Source organism: Mercenaria mercenaria, unplaced genomic scaffold (assembly GCF_021730395.1).
Source record: "Mercenaria mercenaria strain notata unplaced genomic scaffold, MADL_Memer_1 contig_1299, whole genome shotgun sequence".
Classification (NCBI taxonomy): Eukaryota; Metazoa; Mollusca; class Bivalvia; order Venerida; family Veneridae; genus Mercenaria; species Mercenaria mercenaria.
In genome coordinates, this window is record NW_026459280.1 from 31,143 (window position 1) to 46,686 (window position 15,544).

At 31.5% G+C, this 15,544-nt stretch overlaps 1 protein-coding gene across 3 annotated transcripts in view; it reads right to left on the minus strand.

Moving 5' to 3' along the window:
- Positions 1–15,544, minus strand: part of LOC123557587 (N-lysine methyltransferase KMT5A-A-like) — a 52,361-nt gene that overhangs the window by 24,074 nt on the left and 12,743 nt on the right. For all 3 annotated transcript variants that reach the window (XM_053532502.1, XM_053532504.1, XM_053532503.1), the window contains exons 2-3: positions 5,062–5,168; positions 1,884–2,043 (exon numbers count right to left, since the gene is read on the minus strand). In XM_053532502.1, coding sequence (XP_053388477.1) covers positions 1,884–2,043; positions 5,062–5,152 — 251 coding nt within the window. In that variant the 5' untranslated portion in view covers positions 5,153–5,168. The remainder of the gene's footprint in view (positions 1–1,883; positions 2,044–5,061; positions 5,169–15,544) is intronic.

A 15,544-nucleotide genomic window follows, 5' to 3' on the forward strand; every position in this document is an offset into this window, starting at 1 on the left:
AAGTGTGGTTGAAATCTAGTAAAGTCCGGAAAATGGTAGCAACATTGTATGAACGATTAGGGCCTAAGCTCGTAAACTGTTTAATAAAACTGAATTTGTCAACTATATGCACATCTTAGCTTCATATGGATTAATTCCTCAACAGTTCTTAGAAATCTTTGACAAGTGGTTCAGAGACATATCTGATATATGGAATAACTAACAGACCCACCTGATGACAGGCTGATTCAGCTTAAAACAACTAGGGATATGTTTATCTGTGAACTGATACATCAGTGCATTCACACACCATTATAAATTTGACTGTTAACCAGTAGTAATAGTGTTAGTAGTAATTCAACCTTTTTATCAATTTAATAATGTTCAAACAGTTTCCAAGAACATCAATTTATCTAGAGAAAAAAAAAAGCAAAAATATTGTCACAACATTATACACAGATATATTACGAGACTGTGTCTCCCCACAGCTGTGAAAGTAAGTAATATTTTTTGTAATGAACGAATTGCATATTTTTTGGTCTCTAAAAAGACCTGATAATCGAACTCCTGACTGGTTCCAGTTGGGTCTGGTCCAGTGTTAAACAGTGTTTTGAAAACATCCCACACTTGAAACAATTCAAAATCCGCCTCTAAATCACCAAACATTCTGTGGTACTAAGGATGACAGGCATTCTAGTTGATAAATAGACAGTCATGTGTATGTTCTTCCTACCAGGAAATGTATAGTGGTTATTAAAATCAGCATACAAAATAAAATAGTAACATGCATATAATTAACTAAAGTTGGACATTAGGTAACTCAAATACTGCACTTTTTATCCTTACAATAGCAAAATCCTGACAAATTCACAATTGGGGCATGGGTCCAACACAAAATACAGTATGTGCGCCATATAATTAGCAAAATGTCTCTTTAAAGATGCCACCTGAAATTCAAGTGCTTAATTAGGTTTTTAATGGCGTTCCTACTCAACGAAATTTTTTGGGTTCGTTATGAAGTATTTAATGTGTCCCTTGGTCTGTTACACAGAACTGGCTCGTTGTCCGTATGCAGTTTCCTTTGAATCATGCTTGCCAGGAGCTTAAGCTGAAAGCGAAATATTTGGCCATGGGGCGCCGGTCAGCGTCTTTCTCTGCACCTGACCAAGGTTGTTCCGGATTGCTGACTTCTTGCTTGTACGGCCCGACTTTTACTCTAGGCACCCCTTACTGCCTGTTTACCTTCGGCGCTTCGCATATTCGGATACTGGGGGGCACTGTGGGTCCCTCCATACCTGGTGACACAAAGAACATAGGTATCGAGACAAAACCCTAGTCTTTGGAGGACCTGATTGTTTTCTCATCTTGTCTTAAGAAAAGTGTCTAACTGTATTTAGTTACAAATTTATTTTTGTTTCGACCACCAAGGAAGCTTCGAAGTTCGAACGAGCTTAAATCATGTAACAAAGACGAAGTTTGCTCGGGCCTACTGGAAGGTCCTGTATTAAGAAAGTATATTTCTGGGGATTCAAAATATCTACACACACTAAGTCTTTGTGAGGACCTGATTATATATGTTTATTTCTTACTTAAAAGCAAAAGCACTCCAAGGGTGCAAATGCCCAGCTGTGAAGGCCGATCACATTTACTTGCTGTAGGCTATATGAAGCAAATCCAAGCAGCATTGAAAAACATTCTCAAATTAAAGGATTGTTGAGAAATATGAAAATTGTTTGCAAAGTTTTTAAGTGTAAAGTCAAGTCATGGAAGGGCCAAGGTAACCTACTAGTAGTGAGTGTGAAGTCTTGCCACAGTAAGGACTGTTCTGTGTGAGTATGAACGTATATCTCTCAATATACAAATGATACCTTTGAAACAGATTAGGTTAATGTTAATTTACTTACCAGAACAGTTTTCCTTCATGATGGAAGAAAAAAAGGAAGCTTCCTTTATCATGTGGAGTATTAAACCTCTGTATACCATCTTTCCCCGAGATCAGCTCTCCTTCATAGTAACAAACCAGCTGTCCCTTTTCAATAGTGTCCGAGGCAAACACACCTGAACCTACGCCCTTACAGAAGCAAGCCTCTGTGGCGTACATGCCGCGTATTTGCTGTGTATATGCCGCGAACACAGTAGTACGCCAGAGGAGTACATTTTACATACACCGCATGCCGCGTACATGCCGTGTACTATTTCGACTAGTACACAGCATGTACGCAGGAGGTCACTAGTACACTTCAAGTACGCAGCACAGACTCTGAAAATTTAAGGAGTACACTGCATGTACGCAGGAGGGACTTGTACAAGAAAATAGTACACTGCATATACACCGCAGATACTTTGAAATTTGTGCAGTACACTTAATATACGCGGGAAAGACTTGTACAGTTTCTTTTGGCATTTATACTTTTTTTTTTTTATAAGTTAAAGTCTGAAGTAAACTTCATATACGCGGGAGGGACTTCATGCAGAAAGGATTTGTACATTTTTTTTTTTTTTGGAAGCAAGAACTTTATTTCCGAGTAACTTTTATCTTAATAGCATAGAATAGTTCAGATTACCGGTATTCTGAACAATAAAAATTTGCCAAACTATTTGCAATGTTCATTTGTGAAGCTTACATCTTAGTGATTTCTGAGCTGCACCTTGCATGCAGTGTAAAAATATATTCTTTTTCATTTTGAATTAATTCTGGAGCTTTCTAACTTGGATAATTGAAAAGCCTTATTTGAACTTCGTTGCATTACATTTTGTAATACATGAACTAATTACCAAGATAATGCCGCAACAGCGCCCGAATGAGAAGAATTAATAGCTCTCACTTTTATTTGAATACTCTTAAGCAAAACACCACTCTATCATGTTTTATAAAGGCTTTAATGCTCACTATGTTAACTCATTAAGGCCTCACCAAATTAAAAAGTTGTTCATCGGATTTGCCGCTCGTATATTTTCAGAACGTTTTTGGCTAATTGCGCTTGCCCCATTGGAAAAAATCAATCCAAAATTTTTTGGTGCGCTACTTTTTACGGACGTAAATGTGTATAAATGCTTATATAATTCCAGTCCTAGATTGTTCTCAGATGGATTTTAATCAAAATAAATACATACTACGCACACATCGTCTATAATAAATCATAACACTTATATTAAGTTGCATTAAAGTTGTTTCCCCTTGATGCAGTTACGCCATTTTCTTCAAATGTTTACCAAATTACATGCTACAAAAATTGATTTATTTCATTGAAAAGTGGATGGAGAAAAGCATACTAATTTATTTGATAACATCAATCTACATTATTTTGGTAAGGGTAAATAATTATTGATGCATGTCACTTATCTTTTTTCTGTTTTTTTCTGTCTAAATGATCAGCATTTGTGTACGAAAGTTGGTGGGGTAAGGAATTTACATTATCACAGCAGTTTCGCCACAAGAGTACACAGCATGTATGCAGCAGAAGTACACAGCATGTACGCCGCAGGACTCGGGTCAGGAGTACACAGCATGTACGCCGCAGGAGTACACAGCATGTACACCGCATGAGTACACAGCATGTACGCCGCAGGGGTAGTACACCGCAGGCTCATTTGCATGTGAAAAGTGTATGTGCCGCGTACATGCTGCGTACTATTTCTCGCATACTAAATTCCTCCAGCGTACATCCTGTGTACTATGTAGTCCACAGCATGTACGCAGCAAGTAGTACGCGGCAGAGCTCATTTGCATGTCAAAAGTGTACTACAAACGTACTATCAATGTATGTGCGGTGTATATCCTGCGTACTATTGATTTCAGTACACATCATGTACGCATCATATACGCTGTATGTACACAGCAAGAGTACGCAGCAGGCCTTTTTCTTCTGTAAGGGCATAGATGATAGAACTGAATTATATAAATTTAAAGGTGTCGTATCTGACATGTGAAGGACATACTGGAAGAATTTCGCTGAATATAAGTGAATGAGTACTGCAAACCACATATAAGCCCCCTGCCAATTTAGAGCCCTAACTGATGCCATAGCCAAAGTTAGCTTTACCACAGCATAACTCTATTTCTAATACAGGTCATTTACAGTATGAAGCAAACTACTGAATCAGTTTTTGTCATTGACAATAATCTGTAGTAGTACGATTTGTTTTTGCAATTTCTGAACATCTCACATATGTATTGCAACCTTTTTGTCAGTTTTCCTGTTAAAAAATCCCTGTAGTGTCTTGTGTTATCAAGCTTAATCTGCTGTAACATAGATGGTTTTTGCATAGCCATAGCGTGGCTCATTTTCCAGGCAAATAATCAACAGGCTGAAAGCAACCTTCAAAGCAGGCCGTTATAAAGGTCATACAATAATCAGCTGTAGCACAGTTTTTTTCCGCTCAGGTTGTTTGGGGTTTAACCCCGTATTAACAGTCAGAGTCATTTAACGGCAGCCTGATATCTATTGCGTCTCCTGGGTCTTTTTACCAGTACACGCCAATTCCTTGCATGCTAGTAATTACACAGTCAACTACCCCACTTGAAACAGTGGTGGGTGGTGAAAAACGCCAAAGGGAGTTGTCGCCACCCTTGGTCAACCCCGCGACCCTCAAAACGTGGGTCCATGGCTCTACCAATTGAGCTAGTCGGGCAGCTTTTTTCACATTCATTTTTCTATACAGATCATCTACAATTTGCAGGATTAAATATAAGTCAACATCTAAACTCCAATATCATTTTGAATGCCAAATGTGTCAAAAAATATGCTTGTCATTGAGTGCAAATCAAAAACAATGTAGACATAGATAGTAAGAAATTTATTTTAAGTTTTAAGTGAATGTCTCTAAGTAATAATTATAATTGAATTAAACTAAAGTGTAGACTGGTACAAAAAAATTAACTGGAACTTACTTTGGATTGACTAAAAGACATGTGGACCAGCACAGTTCTAACCCTTCACAAAAATATTTAAGTAAAAAATATTGCATAATTAGAACCGTCAAAATTCAAATCACAAGTTACGGGGATTATTTTTATCTGATGTGAATACTGATACTAAATAACTACAGTAAGATTTAAATTAGTATTTCCGAATCACTCACCTATGTAACTGTCAATAAACTTCACTTCTAGAATTCCTTTTTCTTCTGCCGACACACAGTCAGCGTTCTCCTTCCCTTTTCTTGGTCTCATCTTCACGTTTAAAATACTGTAAAAATAAAATCATGTTTACATGCAAACACCAATCAGTGATATAAATCAAGTAGATGCATCTGTGAAACACACACTACACAGACAAGATGCTTTCAAGTGTAACTTAAGGCCATAAAACTCTGCAATGCCTAGCATTTGGTCATCAGTCCAAATTTCATATCTGCATCTCTGTTTTAAATTTGTATTCTTAGAGATAGTGGCTTTGAAATGACCTTGACCAGAAACATCGACTCATTGCACTTAGGCTTTTACATAGTCAGCCCATCTGTATCTCTTACCATTTTAAAGTGCTTTTTTCAGTGACAGTGACCTTGACCAGAAACTTACTAACTTTATAGTCATCAGCCTAAATTTCAGATCTGTACCTCTTTTTAAAGTTCTAGTTTTAGTAATATTGACCTTGACCAGAAACATTGCTTCAAAAACAATAGTGGTCATGTACTATAATTGTAGTCAATTTTTGAAGACCAATTATCCAACAAGAGGGCCATGATGGCCCTATATAGTTCACCTGAGTTCATCCTGGATCTATATATAACTGGAATTTACAGAGCATCTGTATCTAAACCTAAATTTGCAGAAGCACAGCACAACATCTTGACAACTTTCTACATGATTAATGTCCGAAACACTGAATATGGTATTAACACCTTTATGCATGATGCAGTGTGCAGTGTTAAAATGTCTTAGAATCTGTGTTTAAATTAACAGTATTTGCATTCAAACGGAAGTTTGTCTGTATTGCCCAATAACTCATCTGCCAAACATTAAGGGTGAAATCTGCATCCACAATTGGTGCCTGTATTATTATTCACATGCATAGCAGTAACGTGGACCGTGCAGGGTTGTCTTTGGCACCCAAAATTCCCTAGCAACTCTTGACAAGCTCATGCTATTGCTACATGAGTCGTCGCCTCCTCTAACAGAGTCGGATCAAATTACACATGTTTAAAACGAGCCAATATGAATGAAAGCAAGTTGAACTCATTTTACAAAGTAGTAGATTTATTTATTTGTTACTGTATCTATTTTTATTTATTTATCTATTATTTATTTTTAATCTAGCTCTAGTTATTTGCTTCAAATATAGTATAAGTCTTTACATATACTTATTCTGGATAAACTGTTCCTCATATATAGATTGTTTGGAATCCCTTAAGCCACACATTAATTAACATTAATAAGTGTGTCTAATTCCGAACGGCTTATTTGATCTTTCAATGTTTTGCATAATGAGAAATGCAGTTAACTCCCTTCCCACGGAACACTTGTGATGCATGAATTCCATCAAAACATTGTCAGCGGTAAAAACCAATACTTTTAGATCCTTACGTATTACTAACATGGAAATACAAAAACAGGTAAGAACGACTTGCATGCAAGCTGTCGTATAAATTCTAGTCTTGTTATTTTGAAAAGTCTTAAAGCGCGACAACTTTGCATTCATTGCAATATGATATGGAATGTGTTGTTATCCTTTATGTGACGCCGTGGATTAGAATAAAAATTGGTGCCTTTCAAGAATATAAAAATGTCATTGGAAAAATGTGTTCAGAATTACCCCCCTGTTCGGGATTACCCACATCCGCTCTAATATACATATATATGCCGTAAAAATAACAGAATTTAGTGTTTCCTGCAGACTCTTTAAGGGGCATGGTGCTTCCCTTGAAAAAGGGCACTTTGAACACGTGGTTTGGCATTGAAAGGGCATTTGCCCAAGAACGCTTGCTGGCGTCAATTTTCATATATGCATATCTATCATTTTACATACTATTTCCTCATTGAATTTGAGAATTTTTCATATCTCAGATATGGGATAGATATTTTGTATTATTCTTTAGGTAATGCCTACCATGTTGTGAAAGTCAGCTTTGAAATTCCTTTCTTTTGTTTAAAGATGACACTGATGATTCATACTTTCAAACATTCTTAATTCTGTTACCCTCATGAAGTGTCGGCTTGCATTTTCAGAGACAGATATCAGGTGATAATTAATAAGCAACAAGTTTTATTGAACAACTATCAAAGGCAGCTTTATTTTGTAAATCACATATCATTTCACCACTGATTTACGTTAAGAGGCAGTTCGTCAAATCTACATGATTGTAATCAATGACTTTGTACCTATAGCTGATTAAACCCATCATTCTTCATTGCCAGTAAGATTTAGACGACAAATCGACACGGAAAGTTATATTTTGCTAGTGTTTTGGGCATGGGAAAACAAAAGTAGACAGCGACGTAAAAAGTACATGCTGTGAAATTTGCTAGATTAGATCTGCCACTATTTTTATCACTCCCACGTTGCTCGGAAGTTTCTGCGATACATACAATGACTGACTATGAATCTGTTTTTCCATCTAATCATACAGTATTCAGTAATATAAACATATTTATTTTTTTTGAATGTGAATACCTATAGTTCATAGTGAGTAATAACTCAAAATTTTGGCTTGCTTGACGCATGCGGCCGTGCACTTTCATCATGTTCATCTTAAATTTCGGCCTTATAAAATCATTTTGACAAATTATTTACGAAAACAAAACTAGGGCCTTGTATTTTTAGTTATTCATTTAAATCTCGATCAGTTTTTATAACTTAATCGCTATGTTATTCAGGTTTAACCCTTAGCTCAGATCTCCGCAAATAATGCGGAATTCCGCAATTCCTCTGCAGGACTATTTCCGCAAGTCATGCGTAAAAAAAGCGGAGTATTGAGCCGCGGAGATCCGCAACAAAACTAGAATGCGGAAAAAATGCGGAAATTGGGAGAGATGATCAGGTATCGGAAAAAGTTCCGCGATCAGTGCGGAGTATTGAGCCGAGGAAATCCGCAGCAACTAACCAGAATGCGGAGAATCTGTGGAATGCGATTGCGGAGTATTATCCGCATTTTATGTGTAAATTTCCCAGTTTCTTTGCCTCGATTTTCCAGGGAAGAAAGCAGAAATGAACAAAAGGTATAATAACGGGCAGATTGGGTGATCACTATAATATGAATTACAACTCTTATGAGGCGTGATTCAAATTATTCAATAACACTCCATTCCAGATGCAATATATTCCTTGGTTTAAGTGAAGATCAGAATCGGAAAAGTTACGCAATTAATGCAGAGTATTGAGCCACCGAATGCCGAAAAACATGCGGAAATTGGGAGAAAATCAGTTATCAGAAAAGTTCTGCAATCAATGCGGAATGCTGAGTATTGAGCCGAGGAAATCTGCAGCAATTAATCAGAATCTGAAGAAGCTGCGGAAAATTAAGAGAATTTTCATTTCTAAATACGACAAGCTTTAATTAGAATGAAAGTTTGATGACGGACATGGGGTGGTCACAATAGCTTGCCAAAAACATTTCGCTCTTATGTGAGCTTATATCAATTTTCAAACCGATGTACGTTTTCTAATTTTCAAGATGGCGGCGACTTCTGCATCGACGTGTCATGAATGTGCTTTGGAAAGTACGACTTCGTAATTATAAATCAAGACATCAGTCGATTTTAATGAATCTTATTTTTAAAGGCCTAATGAGCGCATTGAAAATGACTGCGACAATCAATCTACATTTTAAATGATTACAACCTTTTAGTAGTTATATATATGGGGTAGCGAGCTCAATTTTGACCCCCCTGACCCCTTGACCCTATTCTAAAAAATCCAATGCCGGACAATTAAAAAACAAAAAATAAACGAGTTTTCATAGTACTATATGAAAACCTATAGTAAAATATGATTAAAGATAATTTTAAACACTTCCACCAAATATTTGCCAAAATCCTGCCAAGTGGCAGCAATGTGGCGCGCTCCCAAACTTGAAAAACTTTTCGAACTTTGGGCAAACAAAATTAAACCCAAATAAAAAGCCTGCCATTTTTTTTCCCAATGGCAGCAATGTGAAAATTTTCCCCAATTTGACAAATTTTTGGGCGATTATTTTTATTGTAAATGTAACTTTTTTGATCTTATTTTAAATTAGTAAGTATATTATCGAGTACACTTAATTAAACTTTTTTAAAGCTTTTAATTCAAAGTTTGCTTTTTTGGCAGTCACCCGGATAGATTCACCGATTGTAAAATCTAATGAAACTTCCTTCAAAAAGTGAAATGTTTTTTTGTAGTTTTGAATGTCATAAGGATAAAGTAAAACTTTGCCCCCTTTGTGTTAATAAATTTTTAATTTTTTTTTTATAATAGATTTTAAAACTGATCGGTCAAAGTCCCCCGCTATTTTTATTATTTCTGTTTTTTCCCCAAAAATAGATCATTATACCACCCAAAACCTATTTCCCCCTAAATATAAATTTGATTGGGGCTTTTAATCGGTTTATTTGGTCCACCTAGGGGCCCGGGCCCCCTTTAAAAAAAAATCTTAATATTTTTAATAATTCCGGGTTTTTTCTGGCTTAAAAAACCCCTTCAAAGTCACATCTGTACATCTATTTTATTTTTCTTGGTTTGTGTTTTTTAAAATCTTTATAATCTACGATTTTCCAGGTCTTAATTGAAATATTTTAAATAGCCCAGCCCCCCCGCTTCAATGTTGAATATTCCAAGCACCTGACGGTTAAAATTTTTTCATTTTTAGAAACATAAAACTTTTATTTAGTATTCAAAGAGAAACTTCATTTTTTACTTTTTTTTAGTTTTCTTCTTTTTTCCGTCTTTTTTTTTTAATTTTAAAGAATTTTTCGTTTAAATCTCAATCGTTTTGTTGTAGCAACTCGAGAATAAATTGTCAACAACGCCTTTTGTTCTAGTTTGTGTTTCTTGTTTTAAAAAAAACATTTTTTATTTTTTGTAATTTTTTGGGTATTATGGTAATTTCTTCGACTTTAGGGTTATTGTTTTTGTTTTGCAGAAATTACTTGGGTATTAGCGTGTTTGTTTCTCCTTGTTTAGTGTATTTCAACACAGAGTCCAAACTTTGTTATTTTTTTTAAATTTTATCATTTTTTTATTTTAAAATTTCTTTTTTGTTTCTTTTGTTTAGCTGATATTTCAATACAAGTCCAAATCTTTTGTTTTTTTTTTAAATTTTTTAAAAAATTCTTTAAATTTTCTTTTTGAAATTTTTTTGTAATTTTATTAATTCTGCAATTTTAAATTGGGCGGTTGTCAACATATTTCCCAAATTTCAAATTTTGTTTTTTAAAGTATCTATTTTAAAATTTAATTTTTTTTTTTAAAGGTTATTAATGCGTTCATGATCATACTCTTTGTGAAGCTGTTTTTTCCCAATTTCGCTTTTTATTCTCAAATTTTTTTTGAAAATGTATCGAGTAAATTTTGTTCCTTTTGCCATTTCAGTATTTTTTTATTTTTTTTCGTTCTGATTTCTAACTGATACATATTTTGTAATTTTTTTCTGCTTATTTATCTTGTTTTTTTGTTCTTCTGTTTAAATCATTATCTTTTATTCTTAAACTTGGGGGAAAAAAAATTTTTAAAAATTTAACTCAAAATTTCTTCTTTATGTTGTTTCTTAAAATGATTCCTTTTCGTTTTTTAAATAGAATCATTTAAAGCTTTCATTTCTTCTTAAAATTTTCCCTTGATTGATTAATTAATAATAAATTCTTTTTAAAATTTTTGGTAATTTTCAATATTCTTTTATTTTCCTATTTTGTGTTTTTTTATACTTTTGTGTCTTCAATTTTATAGTATTTTTTCCTTTGAATTTTTTTTATAAAAAAAAACCGTCTTGGAATGCTCTTTGGTTTTTATCGGGATTTCCTAGGTTGATTTTTCATTTTATATCTTGCCGTTCTTGGTTTTAAATTTTTTTTCTGTGGATCGATTCCTTTCCTTTTTAAGCTTTTAAATTTGCTTTTTGTAATATCATTAAAAATAAATTAAAATTTTTTAACTTTCTTATACTGTCAGGTTGTTTAAATTTTTTTTAATCATTAAAAATCCCTTTATTTAATTATTATATTCCCAGTAAAGTTTTTTTTTAAAAAAAAACTTCCTTGGTTTGTCAATATATAAAAATATTTTTTTTGTTTGTTCCATTAGCAAAATATACGATCAAATTTTTTGTCTCACAAACCCTTTATTTTCCATTTTCCCGGGACTTTAATAAATTATAATGTAACATTTAATCCGAATATCCTTTGGGTTTTTTTAAGACTGACTTAAAAATACAAAAACTTTTTTTGTGGCGCCCTTGAATAAATATTTTGTTATTTCTTTTGAACCTTTTTCTTCACATACAAAATCATCAAATTTTTACTATTTTTTTGTTTTTTTGTTCAGTTTCTCACAAGGTTTAAATTGTCGGGATCAGTTAAATTTTCAGTATTTATTTGGTCTCTTTTTTTTTTTTGCAATTTCTTTTAAAGATTTATTAAATTTGAATTTAGTTGTTCTAGGTTTTTTTAGCTAAAAGTATAATTTATCAAAATATAAGGGTTTTTCGAATTTTGCATTAGTGTATTTGTTTTTCCAGATCCAAAGATCCACATTTTAACATTCAAAAAAATGAATCTGCAAAAAAGAAAATTGTTTAAAGTTATTGAATTTTCATTTTTTGTATCATTTTTGGAATTTCCTTTTTTTTAAAATTACTTATTTTAAATATCTTCTTTTTTTACTTATTTTACATTATTTTACATTATTTTTCATTATTATAAAAATGCAATCAAATTTAATGAAATTAATAAGAAAAAAAATAGTCGGACAAAAGAGAGAAATCTTAGAGAAAATTTAATGAGAAAAAAAAATAAAAAGCTAAAAATGGGGAAATGTTACTGAAATTAAAAAAACCCAATTACTAAAAAAAATAGAAATAAAAAAGAACAATTATAAGTCATTTAAAAAAAAACATTCCCTGGAATAAACAACTTTTAGCGTTACTAGGTGATAAAATGAAAAATCAAACATCCGGGGGTGTCCCACAACTATTCCAAGAACCGTAAATTACATGGTCTCCTGAAGATTGGCGGGGGAATATAAAAATGGGAAAAAACAAAGAACCTACGAAAAAAAAAAATTAAAAAGTCTGGAAGATATAAAAGAGAAAAAGCTTTAAATCGGCTTCCCTAATTGGGGAGATGAATTGTTTGGAGGGGTTTCCAAGATGAATTTAAAAGTTAGAAATTTAGGAAGAAAAAAGAGGGAAAACGAAACAACTGATGATACAACTAAAGATCATTGAAGAACAAAAAATTGGGGAGAAAGCCAAAAAAATTTTACTTTTTTTAAAAAATTTTGATTTAGTCTTTTAGATAAAAAACATTATCCCAGCAAAAAATTTTTAAAATATTTTACAGAAAATTGAAACCCTGATGAAAAAATGATAAAAAGAAGTAGGGATATATAAAAAAAATGTTCAGGGGTTAAAAAAATTGGGGTTTAAATCTGGTGAAATAACTAGAAGAAAAAAAAAACAATTTTAATCTGGGGAAAAAGGCATTATATTGTCGGATAATTAAACAAATACGAAACGTAATCAAATATTTCTAGAAAAAAAAAAAATATACGGGAAAAGGGAATAAGATATCAAAACCCCAAAAATTTTACCAAAAATGGAAAATACGGTAATTTAATTTTTAAACTTAAATAAATTTTATCCCAAATAAGTTAATTGCTAAGGATAAAAATAACGGGAAAAAAAGTTTAAACTAAAGTAGATGATGATTTAAATTGTTAATTATAAAAAGATATAACAATAATAAAAAACTTTTAAATTTTTTTTTCAAGAAAAGTATTTAAAAAAAATTTAACAAAAAAAGTGGATTCCTATCAAAAAAGATTAGTTTTTAAAAAAAAGAAATTAGGGGAAAGGTTATGAGTTGCCCTTAACCCAAAAAAATTTGGGGTTAAAGGGGTTATTAATTTTGTTTCTTTTGATGGGGATAAAATAAAAGGAAGAATAAAAAATGAAGGTTTTAGAAAAATTGATGAACTTTTAAAAAATTGAATTCTTTTTCCAAACAACATGAAAGTTATAAAAAAATTATTTTTTTAAAATTTATTTTTTAAATTTAAAATTTTTTTAAATTATATATAAATGGAAAAAAAAATAGTTTAAATTCTAAAACGTTAAAGAAAATAAAAATCTCCAGGTTTTACATCAGATTTAGTCGTTCTTTAATTTTAGAAAAAAAAAAACTTTGTTGTTGGTTTGGATTATTAACACTAGACTTTTCTTGGCATAATTTAGTGGATTGGTAAAGAAGGGAAAAGTACATTTTCAAATGGTTCTTACGTTACACAGTTTTAAAATTTTTATTGGGGAAAAACATTAATAAATAATGGTGATTTAAATTTGAAAAATAACTTTGCTGCCGCAGCGACGGGGACCAAGGTACCCCAATAATTTTTGGAATTTGATTTAATATTTTAAGATTTTGATTTCAATTCAGATAATTTAAGTTGGATTTTGGAAATTTCAATTTTCATACATTGCTTGGTTTTGAAAAAAAAAAATTGACAAAACTGAAGGGGGAACAAAACACCAAATTAACTAACTTGGGATACAATTTATTTCATTGTGTCTTATTGATAATTCATTTTTGAGGGAAATTTCGGATTTTTTCTTGTTTTTAAGTCTGCAGATTAAAAGGGGCTTATCCATTTACAAAAAAACCACAAGAGTTGGATATTCTAAAATTTTTAAAATATATTAAAATTCAATTAGAAATATATTAAGATGTATTTGGTAGAATAATTAATTTTAATGAGGTTGAAAAAAATTTTTACAAAATTTTAAAAAAAATTTTTAAAATTAAAATTTTGTTTTATTAATGTAAAAAAAAGTTTATGACAAAAAAAAGGGAAAATTTTTTTATGTTTTGTCCACAGGAAAAGAAATCTTAACGGAACAGGTATTTTTGACATTTAAACGAAATTGTTAAAGTTCCCCGATCTTCAATTAGCCAGCTGGAAAAAAAGTTTTGGAAACAGCGGGAAAAAAGCGCATTGAAAGGGGAACAAAAAAGTTGGGCACAAAGTTGGAAATTTAGCTGCCAAAAATTTTAAAAAACTTAAAAAGAAACCTGCTCCGGGAGTTGGTAATTTTAAATTGCAAAGGAAATTTAAAAAAAAGAATAAAAGTAAAAAAATGATAAGAGGAGGATTTTCTATAAAATAAATAAAATTTGTCTGGATCGGGAAACTTTAGCTCAACAAAAACGTAAAGATTAATTTAAAAAAACTAAAATAAAAACTAGAATAAAAAATAAAAAATTATAATATATACATGTTTAGAACAAAAGAATATTGTGAAAGATATGAATTCTCCTTTTTCAATTAGATACGCATTAATACTGTCCTTGGAATAATTTAAAACAACAAAAAAACGGTATCCTTTACAATTATGTTTGGTTCATATTTTGTTTGGTTTAATGGTTTTTTAAAGTAAAGTTTTAAGAAAATAAATTGCAATGTGTGAGTTGATGGAGCTCAAATTGTCAAATTTAAATAATGCTTCATTATTGCATTTTGGGTTAAAAAAGGGAAAAAATTGTTTATGATTTAAAATTTTTAAAAAAGAAATAAATGAAAAGGTTTTGGTTAACTTCTGGTTTGCAAAATAAACTGGAAAAAATGAATTTTTTTTTTTTTGATATATGCAAATGCTGCTGCTGATGATAATTGGGGGTTTTCTATTAAAAAGGATTTAATAAAGAAAAATAATGAGGAAATTTTGCAAAAAATCCATTAAAAAATTTATTCATTTTTTGGGTTTTAGAAATATTTTTCTCAAAGTCAAATTCAAAAAACATGCAGCACAATTGATAAATTAAATTTTTTTAGAGCAAATGTGCGTCCGGTAAGTTTTTGTAAAAATTTTTAATTTAGGGTTTCCACTTTTGGTTTTTAATGATTTGGACTTTCAATTCTGAAATTTTTAAAAAAAGATGGTCATACCTTGGGAAATGATGACGCAATCACTGTTTCCAAAACAGATATAAACTTTAAAAAAACGGCTGGTGTAACAAACCAAACATGTATTTGTTTTTTACCGACCTGAAAAAGTAATAATAAAAGAAATAAATCCCATTTATTAGATAATTTAAACTTAAGCGCAGTTTGAGGATTTAATTATTTTGAGTTCTGTGCTCAAATTTGGGTAATGGTTTTTTTTTTACCAAAAACGAATTAAAGTATATCAAGAATATATGATGATGAAATTTAATTTTTTTTATAAAAAAATAATAAACTATAAAGTCTGCTAAATAGATCAACTTAATGTTTTAGGTTTTGTTCATTTTAAATTTGGAATAAAAAAAGGGAAGTAACTACGAATCCTAAGCTTACTTAAAAATTAATTAAACTAAACTTCCCGCTGCAAAATTGTATTTAGCAATTGTTTATTTGAGGAAACAGTTGAAATAAATATTTTGGGAAAATGAAGTTATTTT